The sequence below is a fragment of the Orbicella faveolata genome, unplaced genomic scaffold (assembly GCF_042242905.1).
Source record: "Orbicella faveolata isolate gen_17 unplaced genomic scaffold, um_ofav_v1 contig_12, whole genome shotgun sequence".
Lineage (NCBI taxonomy): Eukaryota > Metazoa > Cnidaria > Anthozoa > Scleractinia > Merulinidae > Orbicella > Orbicella faveolata.
In genome coordinates, this window is record NW_028301539.1 from 6,400,078 (window position 1) to 6,421,116 (window position 21,039).

General features: G+C 37.3%; 1 protein-coding gene and 1 pseudogene across 3 annotated transcripts; both read right to left on the minus strand.

Annotated features, from left to right (window-relative positions):
• Nucleotides 1-2,947: 2,947 nt before the first annotated feature.
• On the minus strand, nt 2,948-7,262 carry LOC149116310 (matrix metalloproteinase-19-like; annotated as a pseudogene). The gene is made up of 6 exons (XR_016203975.1): nt 7,097-7,262; nt 6,472-6,578; nt 5,389-5,698; nt 3,974-4,006; nt 3,399-3,517; nt 2,948-3,049 (listed from the first exon to the last, which is right to left on the minus strand). The product of XR_016203975.1 is annotated as a matrix metalloproteinase-19-like (transcript).
• Nucleotides 7,263-13,177: 5,915 nt separating this feature from the next.
• Nucleotides 13,178-20,716, minus strand: LOC110046876 (matrix metalloproteinase-19-like). 2 transcript variants are annotated; one of them, XM_020752589.2, is made up of 7 exons: nt 20,576-20,715; nt 19,363-19,626; nt 18,416-18,522; nt 15,623-15,936; nt 14,505-14,567; nt 13,857-13,967; nt 13,178-13,281 (listed from the first exon to the last, which is right to left on the minus strand). In XM_020752589.2, the coding sequence occupies exons 1-7, from the start codon at nt 20,648-20,650 to the stop codon at nt 13,271-13,273; spliced, it is 945 nt and encodes a 314-aa protein (XP_020608248.2). In that variant the 5' UTR covers nt 20,651-20,715; the 3' UTR covers nt 13,178-13,270. The 2 variants fall into 2 exon arrangements, with proteins under 2 accessions (XP_020608248.2, XP_089138353.1); XM_089282227.1 differs by lacking the exon at nt 13,178-13,281 and having other exon boundaries at nt 13,822-13,967; nt 20,576-20,716.
• Between the last annotated feature and the right edge of the window lie 323 nt (nt 20,717-21,039).

Below are 21,039 nucleotides of genomic sequence, written 5' to 3' on the forward strand. Positions count from 1 at the left end.
CAAACTAACTTAAAAATCCTCTTGAGAGTTAACCATTTTAAAATAAAACTTATTCATTTGAGCCGCCTGTCAGGCTGGTGTGATTTCTAAAAGTTAGAAATCTGCCACTTGGCTTATACTGATTGTTCATATCCATTTAATTTTTAACTGTCTGGACTAATTTGCTACTTTTGAATTAAGTTCGGCAAGCAATTAAGCTCTACAAGCTCTGCCGTGCTACACGACTCTGGCACGGCAGCGATTCAAACGTGTCGTGCTTCTGTCGCGCCAAACTAAATTCATAAATTATGTCAATGTGTTTTGGCGAGATTTCGTTCCCTCGGGGAGTTAGGAGGAGAATTGTTATGAGGCTTCAGTAAACCCTGGATTTGATTCGACTCTGGCACGACGTCTGAATCAGAGTTGATTTCCTGCCGTGCTACAGTCGAACCAAATTGCAATTTAGTTCGGCACGGCAGAAGCACGACATCTGAACTGGGCCTAAATCAATGCTCTTTTAAGAAGGACAAATTGTAAAGATGGTGTTTAAATGGCGTTGGAATAACTCTGAAAGTAATACCCAGCGGCTATTTGAAGACTTTTAAAAATAACGTCAGACTAACACCCAGCTAGAAAAGTAGAGCGAAGTTACATTTTTTTTCTTCTTCTTCTTCTTTAAAATGATTACTGTGAAGACCGGGAGATTAACTGGGTTCTGAATTAATTAAAGTTATGAATGCATTATCTAATCAGCAGGTGAAATGACAGCATTACAGGCGACTAGAACAGCAGAGTTAAAAAACCCTTTGTCTGCTTTTCAGCTTGGCAAATCTGTTAATAGAGTCATTAAATGGTGTTCGACCTCGTAACTAGGATAGCATTAATCAAACAGCAGGTGTAAACTGTAAGAAATCACTTCAGGCTTACAGGCGACTTGAATTGTAGAGCTAAAAATACTTTGGAATACTTAGGAATTAGTAAATAAGCCCAAACAACCACAAATGTGGATGAACTTAAAAATAAGAGTATAAACCAAGCAGCAGTTATGCTTCGACACTTAAAAAAGATCACGCCAGTCTCACGGGCTGAAATGTAGAGCTAAGCCACACTTTCTTCTTTTAAAATTGTAAACTGTCAGGAGGTTCATTCACGGGAACTCGAAACTTTGAAAGCAATCTCTCAAAAAATCACTACTCCTTAATAGATTGATAGAATGGATGCTGACAGAAATAGATAAAAAATGTGAATTTCTCATACAAGCCTTACTTTTCGCAACTGTTTAGAATGCACAAAAAACTGCGATGGTCTTTAATACAAAACGTTTTTACCAGCAGGCCCAAATGTAGCAGGGATTTAACAGCATTTACTCGCAGAAATAATATTATATCGAAAGTCGGGTTGAAATTACTGTTACGTTTGGCCCGCCAATGTCTATATTACAAGGTAAAAAAATATTAATATAAATGAAAATATGTAAAATGTTTTGTTGCCACCTTAAAAAATGGACTAATCTGACGAAAAATAAGGGTTTAAACTAGGATTATGTTGAAATTACCAGTGTGTACGTTAAGCGATAAATGTATATGCAAATAACTGAAAATATAACGTGTTCATTGCCCGACGTATAATGGCCCAAGGACATTTTTAAGGGAAAGTAAAACACACTTACGGCAAAGTGATTGTTTTCACATAACAAACACTGTCTTTCGCTTAGAGGTAAATGTAAATGTAAACAGAACTGTAGTAAAATAAACCTCACAAAACAACCTGACAAAAAAAGAGACGTCTTTAAGAGGCTGTGCACGTATTATGAACTTTATCTAATGTCAGGTTCCTTTTAACGACTTAAAGTAGAAGTTCACTGGACTTGCTTAGCTGGTCCATGAGTAAACATGTTTTAGCGAGTCAGAAAAATAATTTGGTGAACTCGCGTGCTCCAGATATCTCGAAAATTACCGAAAAGTACGAATCGAGAAAAGGAAATAAATATGCATCTCAAATTGAAAAACACTGGACTTTTTTTACCTAGATCGAGACAACGTAGTGTGAATAAAAAAAAAAAATACAAAGGAATTTCTCTTCGTGTTAAGTGATAATGCAGACACGAAGGTTGAAAACTAGTCAAAGTGGGCCATAGCCAAAAGTATTTTAACAAAGCCAATGTCTATGGTTTAATTCTCGTCTTAGGTATATAGAGTTTTTATGATGAGTATAAATAACAAAAAACGAAAGCAAATGACTTAAGCAGTTCCCTCGGTTTGTCTCTTGCAAGCTACGGCAATGTAAAATGAAGCAAGAGTTTACCTTACGCAAATGTCATCATCAAGATTTATGAATTTATTGCTAAGCGCAAAGTTATGACGAGGACAGGACCCAATCATAAGGTACTAGACAATTTTTCTGGGGTTCCAAGCTTAATTTTCTACTGAAATTAAAATCTGTTCTTTCTTTCTAACTGAAAGTTTTTGTGTCGGTTTTGTTAGTTTTTTTGCTGTTGTTGTTCATCCACTTCCCTGAATTTGTTGACATTTAAGTAATAAGGAAGAATTGTGCCCATCTTCTCGTGCAGCGTGTTCTAAAACCGAGGTCCCCACAAATTTGCCGACACACTTGTCACGGCGGACACGAAAATGTATTCACTTACATGTAAAGCTATGGTAACCTATTTCGCCATTAAGGTGGCCACAACGTGTTCACAGTGACTGGGCATTTATGTGAAATCAACAGTGTGGAGTTTTGCAATGTTAAACGTTGTCTCTTTCAGCCTTCTCAGGAAATGACCTCTATTGCATTTTCTGTTAAATGTTCCTCCGAAACTTCGGGAAAACGAGAAAATGTCTCATATTTGTAAGCAACCTCCAAGCATTGCACACTAATGGGTGATAGCGCAAGTTAAATTCAATTAAAGATGAAAAGAAACGAAACTCATGAGAAGAAATGAATGAACTAAAACCAACAAATGTTTTGATCTGCTCCTTTTATTCTCTTGTTAATTATATTTCATATACTTTTACAAGAGTAAACCCGATCTATTAAGGTAGTCACGCGTTTTTCAACATTTATCCCTGACCTGCAACCAAACATAGAAAAAAAGACTTTCAGTACTTTATTTAAGTTACGAGCAGTCAATATACACAGAATTTCTTCTTCCTTACAACTATCACTGAATTTATATACTGTTTTGAAAGTACATCCAAATGGTATAAAAAACATTATCATTCAGTTTCCGTGTAACTGTGATTGTTCGATGCGTCAGTGATAGCATGTTATATGAGCATGTGTGCTCGTGGTTTGGCTTATGGTAAACGGTTTCAATTAATTTGTATGGACTTGTTACATTATTGGCCATCAACACCTCTCCACTGAAATCTTTCTTACGATTGGGTCTTTTTTCTATTGCCAATTTCTGCACAACTTACAGTTGAAACATGTCTTCTCGCACCAATACTTCATGTTATCAGGGTACTTATCACAATAACAAGCATCCTTATACGCTTGGCATTGAGTAGTCAGCATGTCTTCGCAATTTCCTACAGTGTCAATGTAGTATTGACATATAAATGACTGTTTTAAAAGTTTTACCCTCTAGACTTTAGGAGATTTCTTACTGAGCCATCCCCCCTGCGATTTTTGTGTTTTTAAAGCAATAAACAAGCTAACGGGGGCTGAGAGTCGCCACGGCTTGGTCTGCAAGATTAGGAGGGAAATTGGTTATGGCACAAAATGTTGCAAAACTGACGTATATTAGAACACGCAGATTTTTCCTCCATTGAAAGAGAGTGTCAGGAAAGTTTAAAGAAGGTAACATTAAAGATTATTGGACAGCAGATGGTAAAACCAGAGGGAGTCTAGAAAAGTATACGCTTCTCTAGATACGCGACCCTTGCACCACTCAAGCACCACATTTAGTCCATTGGTAAACACTACCCTATCGTGACACTCTTCCCTGTTGTCTGCATATGTACATATGTATGTAGAAGACTAAACGGGCGCTGTAGGGGCTGGAGTTTGGTCATCATCACCACCACTGGAGTTAGCACCTGATAGAAAACGCAACAGTTAAGACCCCTGGAACAATCTCCCTCCTCCCACCATCACCTAAACAATAAAGCTGTAAAGTAAACACTTGAATGGTTATTGCTGATATGTACACGACTTACGCAGCTGTAAAAAATGAAAACCTTTTTTGTTGCTGTTTTCAGGCTTCCAATTGGCTAGTTCTAACTCGCTACAACTAGCTAGTTGTAGCTAAGTGCATCGAAAACTTTAAACATTCAACAACAAATGTGATGATTCACTGAACTGTATTCACAATATATTCCACAGTATTTACTTGAAAAGCTGCAAGTGGAAGGGTTTAAAAAAAAGAGGTTTAAAAGTAAGCTACACTATTGTGTTCCTTGCTAGCATTTCAAAAGCGCTGCTACCCCTCTTTATCCTGGTTTATTTTTTTTTTGTCACGTGTCAATCCTAGCGTGACAGAACGGCAAAATGACGTCACATCTTTTAGAACGTCTGCCATTTTTGGTCCTCCAGCTCGGTTAGAACAGCTTCAAAATTAAATCCAAAACTCAAGAATATAACAATATAACAATACAAGAAGAGTAAAGAATTTGAAAAAAAAAAGGTAGTTGTAAAGTCTAAATTCAAAATGAAACAGAAATTTAAGACTTGTTGAAGATTAAAAAGCAACACCGAATTTGGTTAAAACTATAGTTGATAGATGGCGATGGTTATGAACCCCGGCAGACATCAAAGGAGCAAACAAAGATGTCAAGATTTATGTTGGCAGGTCCACGACCGTGCACAATCTTTTGGTTTGGTTTCCTTATAATTGCGCTTATACACATTGCATGAGTTACGTAACCAAAACGTTTCTATTACTCATCCAGCGAATTAGGTCTTTTCATCCCTGATTTATTTCCCCAATTTAATTCCTATTTAGGGCTGTTTTCAACTGAGTTTCGTAACAACGAAAATTATTACTCTAGCCAGTCACAAAGGACACAGACATTACAGTGAACCAATCAAAACTCTAGATATAGCTGACGCAAAACGCGAGAAAACGAGTGCAAAGCATTCACGGTTTTGGTTTTCTTATAATTGCGCTTATACACATTGCATGAGTTACGTAACCACAACGTTTCTATTGGTTAGTTCCTCGGTCAGTAGTAAGCCACTACTGTGTACTGTGCGCGGTCAAGGCCAAACAAGAGAACAAAAACATACAACAAAGACCTTTGTCGAGTTTCATAACCATTCCCGTCTGTTAACTATGGTAAAACAGTTCGAAAACGTGTTAGCCGTAGAAAGCGCATTACCGAAGCTCTCCTTTTTGCCTATGCATTCCATGCCATCGCGTACTGCCCTAAAGTTTATCACAGCTTTTCTTGAGTTCTCTTACTATACAAATATTGAATACCAGCAATGTCATCAGAGTGAAACTTCATGTCTGGGACGTAGCCTGTGTAGTAAGGATACATGATCGCCCCCTGAGATGTTTGTATGCTGCAGGCCCAAGGAATGTCCAAATTCGTGCACAGCCACCCATAAAAGATTGATACCATTGTAAGTACCATCGATGAAGGTTCCATTCTCGTCAAAATGAGCTCGCCCGTCCTCAGGGTAATACCCATGCGCCAGAACATCCCCGGGGCCTTCGAATGGATACGGGCATGTTCCGTCCACATTGGTGCCAGCGTGACTTTTTCTCCCAAAGCTAATCGAAGAAAACTTGTGTTCGTAATAAACCTATACGATTTAAACCTATCAATATTTCGTCTTTTTTAATTATCGCAACTTATTGACCAACAGGTCAGCTGCTGCTGCTGCATTTTCAATTCCGGCTTTTTCCTTTGTATTGTATTGGTTTAAGATAATTTTAATTAAAATGAAAAAAAGTACCCTTAATTTAGCTGCAAAGCTTTACTTGTAGGTATCATTACAATACCCTTAAGCGCTTGCCTTATGACACGGATATAGGTCTTAGTGATGCTTCTCATTCTAATTACTGGAACAGGAGAAAAAAACTAGCGGCTTGATGATTGAAATGTACATGTATGACGCATTACCCTAAAATATACAGTCTGTAAAGTTCAATGACATACCTTGGAGTAAATCAGATATACGACCTCTATTTACTCATCCAGCAAATTAGGTCTTTTCATCCCAGATTTATTTCCCCAATTTAATTCCAATTTAGAGCTGTTTTCAGTTGAGTTTCATAATAACAAAAATATTACTCTAGCCAATCACAAAGGACACAGACATTACAGTGAACCAATCAAAACTCTAGATTTTGCTGACGCAAACCGCGAGAAAACGAGTGCAAAGCATTCACGACTGGTTTTGGTTTTCTTATAATTGGATAAAAAAATGGCGTGAGTTTATTAAGCCAATCGTGTAGCGTAGTTAATGCAGAATCAATTACGTTCGATACTCAAATTAAAAGCGATGTATTTCCCCTGTTAACTATCTAGCTGTCCAAATTACTTTATTTTGATGTCTGCCTCACTGGCGCTATTGACTTCAGAAAATGTCAGCCCAGACACGTCGGCCCAGAACTGCAGTGCCTGAGCAAATATCTCTCTTTGCTTGTCCTTTTAATAATTCAAACAAAATGAAGTAATAATGATTATTTTTAGGTACACTACCCCTATGGGACATGTTTTCGAAAGTGAGTCTTGAGAGTTAGGTGGATTGTGAGGGGAAAGGGCTCCTGTATTTACCCGACCACAAATGGTCCGGAAAAAACAACAACAACAACCAAACGGATGCAAAACACAAATCATGTCAAATCATGTCAAAAAGCTGCTTTTGATGAAACCTTTATAAAGTAAGTGAAAAAAAAAGATCATTACATTTCGGCAAAGCACCATTTGGATAAATCGTTTCCGTCGGAACGTCACTTCGCATGGTCAAACGATCAAAAAACCAAAATTTTTCCTGATACGTTGTAGGAAATGTTAACAATTTTGAACACTGAATTTTAAAAGCTTTTTAAGCGAGGATAGTTTGAAATCAGCTCGTACACCTTAAATTCCCTTCTTCCCAGGCTGCATAGGATTAACAATTTCAAAACAATCAAAACGAACTCCTTACTCCAAATTGTACTCACTTGTGGGAGATCTTGACCAGGTTGGACGAAATATTTCAAGCCAGTCTTTGACCATTTTCCAAGAGTGGCATATCTTCGCAAGCGACTGCCTAGGGTTGGATCACTCATACCACACCGAGGCTTCTTCATGAGTCGGACAGTTGAGGCATCCAGTCTCCCACTGACCTTGAGACCATAGAATTGTTGAAATCGTCGGATGGCCGTACCAACGTTGTGGTTACCACTACGAGAGGTTGATGTATACCCGTATTGGTTCAAAAAGTGCTGAAAGAATAATTATCGGCGATATTTCAGGAAATTAAACCAATCAATAACTATAGTATAATCGACAGACGAATTTTTCCAGGTGTCTGCTATATGTACACACAGCCAAACAATAAATGAATAGGTGGTAACATAGATTTGTTCTTTTGAGGGAACAAAATACCATGCATAAGAATCGACGACTGAAGAAGATGGTATTAGGTTGAATTGTTAAATCGAGGTCCTAGTAAAACCAGGTAGAGCCCTGCAACCTAACCAGGAAAAAAAAGGTTGATTGTTGCTGATGTCCCAGCTTACATTTTACGCTATTAGACAAAAAACTGACGTCAACAATGTAAGAGCTTGTTAGAAATTTATAGCTATTAAGGTGTTAAGAGATATTGACATATAAAGTAAAATTAACACTTTCTTAAAAAGTTGCCCTCGATTTCTCGCAACGTTGCTCAAAAGTTGCTCAAAAAAGGTCAAAAGTTGCATTTTGGAACGAAAGTTGCTCAAAAGTTGCTCCAAAAAAAACAAAAAAACAAAACTTTTTGTAGCTGTCTTCCTTTATTTGGTTTGGTGCGAAAATTTGCAAATTATTCAAACAAAAGTAAGATTTCTAAGTATTTTTGCGCAATTTTGCGGTGTAACTAGCGTTGCTAAATAACTTTGTCCTCAAGATAAAGCAAAAAGTGTATGAGTAAAGACTACGTATCAATATTAATCTTGTAAAAATTATTTGTCGAGTGTGAATCTTCGTCCACTGACCTGACAGCCCGGCTGCATACATCTTGCACCCATTATCTGCCCCAGTGGGGAGGGGGATCTGGCTCCCTTTTAACAGGAAATTCACAAATTTTCCGTGAAATATGGAAGCAGGGTTTATTTAAGGACGTTCGCGCAAAAAATTTAAAGTCGATAGACTTTTTTAAAACTTTTTTACTACTGCAGTCAAGCAATGAGTTACTTGTGCCAGAAAGGCAAGAAAAAATTGGGGTCACCGACTTCGTTTCAGAGATAAAGCGTGTGGAAAACTACCCTGATTTTGAAAAATTGGCGCCCAATGAAAAACGACAACAGAAACACAGCAGCCAACATTTTTATGGTTACTCTGCCAGAAACGCCGATTTGAAGTGAGCATTCTGAAGACTGGCTCACCTATTTTATAGCAATAATTTGTATTCTCATCGCATGTCGTAGATACATACTTAAATAAATATTTTATAACGCATCACTTAAGTGCAGGTAGCACAATTTACGTATAGAGCAGCTAAGCAAGTACAGCGTACTTGGACTTTTACTAGCTAAAAGGAACCTGACATTAGATAAAACTCCTAATACAGCTAATTACATACGTTTTTTGTGTCAAGTTTTGAGCGGTGCATGCGAGTACAGATTTGTTTGCATTTGCAAGCAATTTTTCGCTATAAACAGTGTTTGTGATGTGAAAACAATCACTTTGCCATAAGTGTATTCACCGTGCTCTTAAGAATGTTTTTGGGTTATTCTTGCCCTTCACCTTGCTTTTCGTCAAATGATCATATCATTATGTCCGGCAATAAATTTTATACCATTTTTTATATTTATATTCATTTACCTTTTAAAGAAAAGAAAATTTAGGTATGTTACGGATATTTACATTTCCATACATTTCGGTCAGCACCCATTCCATAAATCGATAACTTGCTGTTAGTCTGAAAATATTTCTGACAGTTTCCTTTCGAAGGTACGGTTAAATAAACCTCATGACAGTTTAACGTTTTAAAAAGACAAGAGCGGCTTTTTGGCTCTGCAGTTCTGGTCGCCTAACGCTGTAGTTTTTTCTTACATTTTCACCTGTTGATTGGCTAATGCATTTATAACTTTAAAGAATTTAGAACCCAGTTAATCACCGTCTTAACAGTGTGTCACCATTTTAAAAAAGAAAACAAAATGTAACTTCGTCATACTTTTCTAGGCGCCTTTTTCTAGAAAAAGAAAAGAACTGTTGTTGGTGACTGACGTTTCGACAACCTGAACGGAAGTCATCTTCAGAGTCAAGTGAATAGTGTTTGTCAGTCGATGATGTTATAAGTCTGGTCCGTTGAACGTGATTGGTCAGTATAGCCATGATGGTATTGGCTGAAAGACTCGTGTAAAGTTTGTCATCAGTCAATCAGTCAGTGGGTTTCGATCCGTCTATTGTTAGTCAAGTAGGTCGGTTTTGGTCCGTGTATTGTTAAGTCAGTCTTTTAGAAGTCCGTTTGTCGGTTTCGTTTCTGTCGTGGATAAGTCGTTTGTAAGGCGCCGGTAGTTGTTGACATCTGTTAAGAGGCGTTTGTTCTAGGTTAGTGTACCAGCTTTCCAGAGCCAGTCGTTGAAAATAGTTTGTACTGTAGGTTAAGCACTGAGCACAGTCCCAGTCAATGTTGTGGTTTGTCAGTTGATGATGTACAGCAATGTGATTGTACGTTGGCATCACCATTTCTCGTGGCTCGTTTGTGTTGAGTCAGTCTCGTGTTAAGGTTTCTGCTAGTCTCACCAATGTAGGAAGCCTGGCAGTCGGAGCATTTGATCTTGTAAACTGCTCCCTGTCTGTCGTTAGGTTCGTCTCTGTCTTTCACGTTGGTCAGTAAGTGTCGTAACGTAGTTGTAGGTTTGTGGGCTACACGAATGTTGTAGGGCTGTAGGATCCGTGAGATGGTCTCAGAAGTGCCCTTAATGTAAGGTATTTACTGTGTTTTGTTTTGTTTGTTTGTTTGTTTGTTTGTTTGTTTGTTTGTTTGTTTTACTTCCCGGGTATTAAAAATAATGATTTATAGGAACCATTTAAATGGAATTACGATATTTTGCAATGCAGTATGATTGGCTAATGCTTTCACAATTTTAAGTAATTCAGAATCCAGTTAATCAGCATCTTGACAGTCACCATTTACAAAATTAAAACGAAACGTGACTTCGGTCTACTTTCCTAGTCGCCAGTGGGTCAGTCGTCAAATAGCCCGTCGGTAATACTTTCAGAACTATTCAAATCCATTATATTAATGGCCATCTTTACAATTTAACTTCCAAAGCTGATGGTTATTTGCCTCCATCATTCAAGTCAGCTTTAAGTCTAAGAAGATTTCTAATAGTCTACAAATAGCCTTAGGGTAATACTTTCTGAGTTATTCACACGCCACAGCATTTTATAATAATCTCTTTTACAGTCTACCTTCTTCAAAAAGTGCTCTGTAGCCCTAATTTTCTAATTCCCTTTGAGTTTGATGTAGGTCTCTTTGAGTTTCTGGGTATTACACTTTTAACCAAGATTTTGACCTTGGTTAAATCACAGAAGAATTCAGTGCAATTTGTTGGCGTATATCCCTGTTACTCAGGAATATTATCTGCACTATAAAATAGCAAAAGTATATATATGAAAATATCGCAGTTTTGCCTCAATCGCAGCATATTGTACTCGGTGGTTCAGCTGTGACGACACTTACTTCAAAGTCTATGGTTTGTTTGTTTGTTTGTTTGTTTGTTTTTGTTTAAGGGAAAATTGTAAAGTTGGTGATTAAATGGCGTTGGAATAACTCTGAAAGTATTGCCCAGCGGCTATTTGAAGACTTTTAGAAATAACGTCGAACTCCCACGCGACTAGAAAAGTAGAGCGAAGTTACATCTTTTTACAATGATGACTGTAAAGACCGGGCTATTAACTGGGTTCTGAATGATTTAAAGTTATGAGAGCATTACCCAATCAGCAGGTGAAAAATGTAAGAAAAAATGACAGCATTGCAGGCGACTAGAACTGCAGAGCTAAAAAAAACCTTCGAATGCTTTTGAGCTTGACAAAACGGTCAAAAGAGTCCTTAACTGGTGTTTGACGTGTTATAGCAATCAAACAGCAGATATAAACTCTAACAAATCACTTCAGGCTTACAGGCGACTTGAATTGTAGAGCTAAAAATACTACGTTTTTCTTTTAGGATAGCGAACAAGTCGAGACAACCACAACCATGGAGCGATTTATAGATATGAGTATAAACCACGCAGCAGTTACGCTTCGACACTTAACAAAATCACGCCAGTCTCACAGGCTGAAATGTAGAGCTAAGCCACAGTAAGTTCTTTTAAAATTATAAACTGCCGGGAGGTTCATTCATGTAAATACAACTCGAAACTTTGAAAGCAATCTCTCAAAAAATCATTCAGACTGGCAGTAGGCTATACTTAATAGATTTTTAGAATGGATGCTGACAGCAATGGATAAAAATGTAAATTTCTCATGCAAGCCTTAGTTTTTCGCAACTGTTTAGGATGCAAAAAAACTGCGATGGTCTTTCACACAAAAATCTTTTACCAGCAGGCTCAAATGTATCAGAGATATCTAAGAGTATTTACTCGCAGAAATAACATTGTATCGAAAGTCGGGTTGAAATCAGTATTACGGTTGGAGCACCAATGTCTATATTAAAAGGTAAAAAAAAATTGAATCTAAATGAAAATATATAAAATGTTTCATTGCCGACATAAAAAAATAGGCTCATTTGACGAAAAGTAAGGGTTGAAACTAGGATTACGTGTAAATTACCAATGTGCATATTAAGAAATAAATGTATATCCATATAGATGAAAATATAAACTTTTCATTGACCGACGTAATGCTAGCCCAAGGATATTTTTAAGAGCAAGTACAACACACTTGTGACAAAGTGATTGTTTTTATATAACCAACACTGTGTTTAGCATAAAGTTATATTTAAATGTAAACAGAACTGTAGTAACAACCTGACAAAAAAGACTTATTTAAGTAGCTGTGTTATGAATTGTATCTAATGTCAGGTTCCTTTTAACGACTCAAAGTAGAAGTTCTCTGGACTTGCTTCGCTGGTCCATGAGTAAACATGTTTTAGTTTGTCAGAAAAATAATTTGGTGAACACGTGTTCTTCACGTATCTCGAAAATCACCGTAACGAATAGAGATAGAAATAAAAATCCATCTCAAATTGATAGACACTGGACAATTTTTACCTACATCGACACAACCGAGTGTGAATAAAAAAAAAATGCAAAGGAATTCCTCTTCGAGTTAACTGATAATGCAGGCAACAAGGTAGGAAATAAGTGCGACAAAATGTGGATAAAATAGCGCGTCAAAATAACAAGTGAAGTTTGGTATTATTATGCAACAAGGGAAAATAGAATAAATTCTCCAATCGTGGACATTTTAATAAAATCTTTTTCGGTTGAATGAAGCATGTGAAGAGAGCGAGCCAGACATGGAGAGTTTTCCGAAATTATTCACACGATCACCTGCAATGTTTTCTACATTCGTTCATTCATTCATTCATCCATTCATCCATCCATTCATTCACTCACTCACTCACTCACTCACTCACTCACTCACTCACTCATTCCTTCATTCATTCCTTCCTTCCTTCCTTCCTTCCTTCCTTCCCTACTTGTCATTGTTGACACCAAAATGTATTCACTTACATGTAAAGCTATGGTAACCTATTATGCCATGAAGATGACCATAATTTGTTCACGATTGGGCATTTATATGAAATCAACAACGTACAGTTTTGCAATGTTAAACGTTGTCCTTTTCAGCCTTCTCAGGAAATGACTTCTATTGCATTTTCTGTTAAATGTTTCTCCGAAACTTCGGGAAAACGAGAAAATGTCTCATATTTGTAAGCAACCTCCAAGCATTGCAAGCTAATGGGTGATAGCGCATGATAGCTCAGTCAATAATAGTTTAAAGATTTTAGCATTTCCTTTATGGTACACTGTACAAGTTAAATTCAATTAAAGATGGATGGAAACGAAACTCACAAGAGAAAATGAATGAACTAAAACCAACACATGTTTTGATCTGTTGCTTTTATTCTCTAGTTAATTTCATATACTTTTACAAGAATAAACCCAAATTTATTAAGGTAGTCACGCGTTTTTTGTCATCTATTCCTGACCTGCAACAAAACATAGAAAAAAATGAGTTTCAGCTAGTACCTTATTTAAGTTACGGGCGGTCAATATACACACGAATTCTTCCGTACAACTACATCATTGTATTTTCATACTGTTTTCAAAGTACATACAAACGGTATTCAAAACATTTTTCAGTTTCCATGTAACCGATGACTGTTTGATGCGTGGAAGCATGTTATATGCGCATGTATGCTCATGTTTTGGCTTATAGTAAACGATCTGGCTTAGGTTTTATGGAATTGTTCTACTACTGATCATGAACACCTCCCCACGGCAATCTTTCTTACGATTAGTCATTCTCGTACCCAGAGACCTCGCTCCTTTTGGTCAGCACCAAGAATCACGAACGTCACCGAATGTCTGCGATTTACGAACTTCCCATCAAATCTGACCAATCTGATTAGTTGAGAATATGAAACGAATACTCTGCCCATGCTAAGAAAATCGGGTGTAGCCAGATGTCGCAATTCTTAGTGCTGACCAAAATGAGCGCGACCTCTAGGGACGAGAATGACGATTAGTTCATTTTTCTATTACTAATATCTGCAGAACTTACAGTTGAAACATGTCTTCTCGCACCAATACTTCATGTTATCAGGGTACGTATCACAATAACCAGCATCCTTATACGGTTGGCATGGAGTACTCGACCTGTCTTCACAATTTTCTATGGTGTCAAGAAAGTACTGACATATTAATGGCTGTTGCAAAAGTTGTACCCTCTAGAATTTAGGAAATTTCTTATCGAGCCATTCAGCCCTACCATCTCTGTGTTTTTAATGCCTTAAACAAGCTGACAGAGGCTTAAGGTCACTATAGCTTGGTCTGCAAGATTAGTTGGGTAATTGGTTATGGCGCAAAAAGCAAAGGTAAATTTAAATGAATTATTATGATTTTCCCATGGCGTGAATAAATAGAACTTGAAAAAGCTTACGCCAAAACATCAAAGCAAATGCTGCAAAATTGACGTACATTAGAACACGCAGATTTCTCCCCCATTGAAAGAGAGTATCCGGAAATGTTAAAGAAGATAACATTAAAGAGTGTCGGACAGCAGATGGTGAAACTAGAAGAAGTCTAGAAAAGTATACACTTCTCTAGATACGCAACCCTTGCACCAATCGAGCACCACATTTATTGGTAAACACTACCCTATCGTGACACTCTTCCCTGTTGTCTGCATATGTACATGTAGAAGACTAACCGGGAACTGTAGGGGCTGGAGTTTGCTCGCTACCACCGCCGCCACCGCCACCAGAGTTAGCACCTGATAGAAGAGGAAACAATTAAGACCCCTGGAACAATCTCTCTTCTCCGACCATCAACTAAACTATAAAGCTGTAGAGTAAAGACTTGAGAATGATTATCGCCGATACGTACACGACTTAGGTAGCTGTAAAAAAAATTAAACCTTTTTTGTTGCTGTTTTCAAGCTTTCAACTTGCTAGTTCTAGCTAAGTGCATCGTCGACTATAAACATTCAACAGCAACTGTGATTATCATTCACTGAAATGTATTCACAATATATTCCGCAATATTCACTTGCAAAGCTGCAAATGCAAAGGTGTAAAATTAAGGTACGTTATTGTCTTCCTTGTTAGCATTTTAAAAGCGCTGTTATCCGCATTTATCCCGGGTTTTTTTCTTTGTCATGTTTCAATCCTTACGTGACAGAACGGGAAAATGACGTCACATCTTTTAGTACGCCTGCCATTTTTGGTCCTCCAACTTGGTTAGAACACGTAGTGCTCCAAAACTGAATCCAAAACTCAGGAATATAGTAACATAAGAATACAAGAAATGTAAAGAATTTGTTGGAAAGTCTAAATTCGAAATGAGACAAATTTAAGACTTGTTTAAGATTAAAAGCACACACCAAATTTAGGTGAAAACCATAGTTAATAGAGGGGGATGGTTATGAAGCCCGGCAAACATCAAAGGAGCAAACAAAGATATCAAGATTTATGTTGGAAGGTCCACGACCGTGCACAATCTTTTGCTTTGCACTCGTACACTTTGCATGAATTACGTAGCCAAAACGTTTCTATTGGTTAGTTCCTCGGTCAGTAGTAAGCAACTATTGTGTTTTGTGCACGGTCAAGGCCAAGAAAGAGAACAACAGCATACAACAAAGAACTTTGTCGAATTTCATAACCATTCCCCTCTATCAGCTATGGTAAAACAGTATGAAAACGTGTTTGTCATAGAAAATGTAACCAACAAAGCGCATTACCAAAACTCTTGTCAGCGTTTTTGCCTATCCATTCCATGCCATCGAGTACTGTCCTAAAGTTTATCACAGCTTTTCTTGAGTTCTCTTACCATACAAATATTGAATACCAGCAATGTCATCAGAGTGGAGCTTCATGTCCGGGACGTAACCCGTGTAGTAAGGAAACATAATTGCCCCCTGGATGTTAGTATGTTGCAGGCCCAAGGAATGTCCAAATTCGTGCACAGCCACCCATAAAAGATTGACGCCACTGCTAGTTCCGTGGGTGAAGAATTCATCCTCGTCAAAATGAGCTCGCCCGTCTTGAGGGAAATACGCATGCGCCAGAACACCACCGGGGCCGTCGAATGGATACGGGCATGTCCCTTCCACATTGGTGCCACGGTGACTGTTTCTCCCAAAGCTAATGAAAGAAAATGTGTACTCATAATAAACCTTTATGGTTACAACCAATCATTATTTTGGCTATTTTAATTGTTCAAACTTATTGACCTACGGGTCAGTTGCTGCTGCTGCAGTTTTTACTTTTTAATTCCGTCTTTCCAGTTTTTTCCTATTGCATTGTTTTAAGGTAATAATAATAATAATAATAATAATAATAATAATAATTAACATGAAAAATAGCATCTTATAAGGGTGTTGCCTTAACTACTTAACAACCGAGAGTGAGGTCGTTACGGGAAAATCTCAAACTGAGGCCTTACCGTATTGACTGAGCGATAGGCGGAGGTTTGAGATTTTCCCGTAACGACCGAACGGTCGAGGTTATTAAGTTGTTTATTATACGGCTCATGAATTAAAGAAAAGAAAAAAATATTTCCAGCAGAAGTCGTCAATTCACATCCGTCGATGCACGAGATTACCGATTCATTCATCGTCTCAAACCCAGGGCAAAACTACACAGTCAGTGAACTTCGACACTGTATTACATATTCCGTTAAAAACACCTGAAAACACAAATTTCTTTACGGGAAAAATAATTGTCACAGCCTCAAAATGGTATTTTAGTATAGTAGTGCCACAACTTGATGGGGAAGTTTTTCCGACTTTTGTGTCGAAACGTGAACGCATATAGAGAAGACAGAAAGTGCTTCAAAACAGTCCAAGCAAACGGTCTTTCGGGGAAATAAAATATTAATCCTTCATAATACACTGCTCAGAATAACTCTAACTTCGCATTCGCTCTGGACAACATAGCTTCGCCTTCTTCATTCTGTGATTTATGGATGAACCTTTGAAGCCTTGTGAACGTTTAAAACTACCTGTAGTTATCAGAACCACTGCTGCCGACAGAAACCGCCCGATTGTTTACATCTGATGATCCTGGAAGCTGATTTACATTTAATTGTGTTAAAGCGAAGGAATCCACTTGATGAGAACTGTGACGGAGTTCAATATTTCGGTAATTGTTGTAAAAGTTTCTTCGTGTGTTCTGCTTAGGATGCATGACAGATCTGCCGATGGTGTTTTTCACTTAGCGATTTTAGCTTTACTTAAGATTCGGCAAATTTTGATTGTTTTTCACTATTGCCCGCCAAGATTACCAGCTGGTAAGTCAAAAACGACTTCTATATAAATTTTATTAAGGAAAAATCTCTAAACTTTTAGCTAATCGGAATTAAATTTACTTTATCTTACTGTTTTTAATCGGCTTTCATCGTTTCAATGCGCTTGAATTTTCGGTGCCGAGCTCTTCCTAATTTGTGTAATCCGCAATCGGCCCGTGGGCATTACGGCTGCATAATGACCGCTCAGATCTCGCTCTTAGCCAATCAGAGCGCGCGTTATATCGGCCACAAGCCAAAGCCATGTGACAATAAATTCTTAATGATCTGCAGCGCTTTACAGTAAAACCAACAATAACTTTTACTACTATATATGTAATTGGATTACAAGCCTTGGTAGCTCGCAGCTAGCAAAGCTATTGTGGGCGAGCTGCTATTACTTTAACAGCATTATCTGGTTTATTTAAAATTGAGAACAGAAATAAAGGAAATTAAACCAATTTGAGTAGATAAAAAAAATAATAAACTAAAATATCATAAATAATTCATAATTTAGAAATTAAGTAGAGAAACGTGGTTGACATAATACAGGAGAGAAAGTTAACAGCAACAATCACGAACAACGAAATGGGAAAAGAAAACCCTATACTAACACTAATTAAAGAGCGAGTACTGATTAAAGTAGTAGTCAAAGAGCGAGTGCTAATTATAGATTGAGAGATACCCGTAGATATCAATATAGCGTAAGTACTGTATAGTGTAGGTAGCATTACATTACCCTTAAGCTCTTGCCTTAGATGCCATAGATGTAGGTTGTAGTAAAGCTACTTATTCTTATGATCGGAACAAGAGAAAAAAAAGTACGGCGGCTTGATGATTGGAATGTACATGTATGGCGCATTACTCTAAGATATACGGTCTGTCAGTTTCAGTAAGATACCTTGGAAAGTCTCTTCTCAAAGTCATTAATAATTCATCAAGTTTAAGAAAAGAAAGTCATGACCGTGGCGGTGTTTGGATATTGGATCTTAATTAGCATAGATTTTTACGATTTTATTTCTCCGTTTTCTCCTTAGCTTTAGTTTTGATTGAGAAGATATATCATGCACTCAAGACAGTGTTTGACCACATTTCCAAACACCTCGAACTACGTCAAAAATACAACTCTGCGCGTCGTATTCTCAACTCTCTTGTCGGTGTTTGGAAATGTGATCAAACACGGCCTTTCGTGTTCCATATATTACATTAAAGTTTTAAATCAATTATGGGACCTTTGTTTCCTCATCCAGCTAATAAGGCCTTTTCATCCCAGAGTTTATTTCTCCTAATTGAAACACTACTTATTTCCCCTGTTTACTACCAAAATGCCAAAATTACCTTATTTTCATGTCTGCCTCACTTGCGCTGCCGACTTCAGAAAATGTCAACCCCGACACGTCGGCCCAGAACTGCAGTGCCTGAGCAAATATCCCTCTTTGCTCATCCTATTAATAATTTAGACGCAATGAAGTGATGAATTGGTTGTTTTCGAGAACATTTCTCTATTTAGTATGGGCAATGATGTTCGTGAGTGTTTGGTGTTAGGTGGTAGGGAAAGGTGAGGGATATTTTAAACCATTTACTCGGTAATGCTCATACTGTAAAGTATACGTAAAGCATCCAAAACAGTATAGAAGTGTACTTAAAGGAGCGCAGTCACTTTGGCCACGTATAATATTATCTTTAATTTGGAGGAAACCGGAAAATAGTAGTTTATTAAGATAGAAAAGCACCAAAGAGACAATGATAAACCATAAAGGAAAAGGCTTAGCTATTAAGGATGGAGAAGTTAAACACAACTTGCAAACGGCAAACTTGAAAAAGATAATCTAAACGTTCAAGATGTGCAAACCATTACGTAGCGCTTTTAAGTGATAACCACGTAAAAATGATGACTTCATATCATACTTAAATAGTCACATTTTCAAAATGCCTATCTTAGCTTATTAGGTCCGCCATACTGTTTTTTTTTTGTTTTTGTTTTTTTTCTTCTTTGACCCAATCTTTTAGAAAAGTCAGAAAAAAAAAAACAAAACGGATGCAAATTACAATTCATAGATAATATCAAAAAGCAACTTTTTATGAAACCCAGAAATTTAAGCAAGCCATCATTTGAAAATATCGTTTTTTTCTATAGAAACGTCACGTCGCATGGTCAAACGATCAAAAAAACTAAAATGTCTCCTGGTAAGTTGTAGAAAATGTTAACAATTTTGAACACTGAATTTTAAAAGCTGTCTAAGTGAGGATAACCAAAAAGACCCTTAACACCAAATTGTACTCACATGTGGGAGATCCTGGCCAGGTTGGACGTAATATTTCAAGTCAGTCTTTTTCCATTTCCCAACAGTGGCATATCTTCGCAAGCGACTTCCTGGAGTTGGATCACTCATACCACACCGAGGCTTCTTCATGAGGCGGACAGTTGAGGCATCCAGTCTGCCAGTCACCTGGAGACCATAGAAATCTTGGAATTGTCGGATGGCCGTACCAACGTCGTGGTTACCACTGCGAGTGTTTGATATGTACCCGTATCGGTTCAGGAAGTGCTAAAAGAATAATTATCAGCGATATTTCAGTAACATTAAATTAATCATTAACTAGCACAATCGACAGGCGAAGCTGAATTGTTCAGGTGTCTGCTGTGTGTATACACCACCAAACAATAACTAAATAGCTGGTAAAATAGATTTGCTGTTTTGAGGGATGAAAAGATCATGAAAACCGAAGACTGCAGAAGACTGTATTAGATTGATGAATCATAATCCTAGTAAAGGTATAGCTGTGTGGATGTGAGGAGGCAGTGATATTTAAAATAAAACGGCAAACATTTCTTAGCGGCAAAAAGGTCAATGAGCGCGTACATTTTATTGGCAAAATTTGTCGTTTTTAACCCGCATCACCCAAAGTATTCAATGCGTGCACATTGGTCTGAAATTCATTCAGACAGTTTATTGTGCCAAGTTCTTTCAATATTCTTTTTCTTTAATTTACTATTGTTTTTTACCATTATTTTGTTTCAATTTTTAAAGTGTTGAGGTCATCGCTTTCTTTTCTTCCTAATGAGGCGAATATTTTGAAGAAAGATAAACCTATTCTGTTTGGGCCGTACGGCAGTGTTCACGATAACGCCCTTGAACGCCCATGTAAAAATAATGAACACGAGTTGACGAGCACAAAAATTTAAGCTAGGATACTGCTCGACTACAACTGCAACAAAGACGCAATAAAATTTAAATAACTTTTGCCTTTCTAAATTTTTTCTATGATTTTATTTTCGTTTTACTGATCAGTATTCTTAATCTAATTAGAGGAATTTGAAACCAGCTCCAATTGCGTATTAGTGAACATTTTAATTTTGGAATTGCCTTTTGTAACACACTGCGTGTCACGAGCCTCAAGGAACAATCATTTTTTCTGTAAAAAAAAAGTTTTGCTGAGCCCAAAGTACCTAGATTAATCGTTGGCTAGAGTAATAATTTGGAATATAGTACTTACCAAGGCCATAGTTTCGTCATCTTCGCACACCGTAACCCCAATGAAGAAAGGAAGGAGAAGCACAGCAACCAACATTTTCACGCTGATTACTTTATAGAAAGCTTCGATTTGAAGTGAGCATCCTGACGACTGGCTTACTTATTTTATAGCGATAACTTCGACAAATGGCAAGCCTCTTTCTTTTAGAGCTGTCCTTAATAGGGTCAATTATTTCCATTGTATTTTCATTGTATATTGTAGATATATACTTAAAGTAAATCTTTCATAACACATCAGTTAAATACTGGTATCTTAATTTGCTCATGGACCAGCTAAGCAAGTACAGTGTACTAGTACTTTAGGAAGCCAAAAAGGAACCCCGTATTAGAAAATATCTGACTACAGCTATTTAAATAAGTCTTTTGTGGTACACTTTTTTTCTAGGGTACATATGTCTACAGTTCTGTTTGCATTCAATTTTACAC

Excerpts from the sequence above, each read along its gene's own strand:
- LOC110046876 (XM_089282227.1), bottom strand. The coding sequence starts at position 20,650 with ATGTTGGTTGCTGTGCTTCTCCTTCCTTTCTTCATTGGGGTTACGGTG. Across the intron at positions 15,937-18,415 it reads GAGGCAGACATGAAAATAAG|CTTTGGGAGAAACAGTCACC; the intron begins GTAATTTTGGCA and ends TTCTTTCATTAG. Across the intron at positions 13,968-14,504 it reads TCCAGCCCCTACAGTTCCCG|AAAATTGTGAAGACAGGTCG; the intron begins GTTAGTCTTCTA and ends TTGACACCATAG.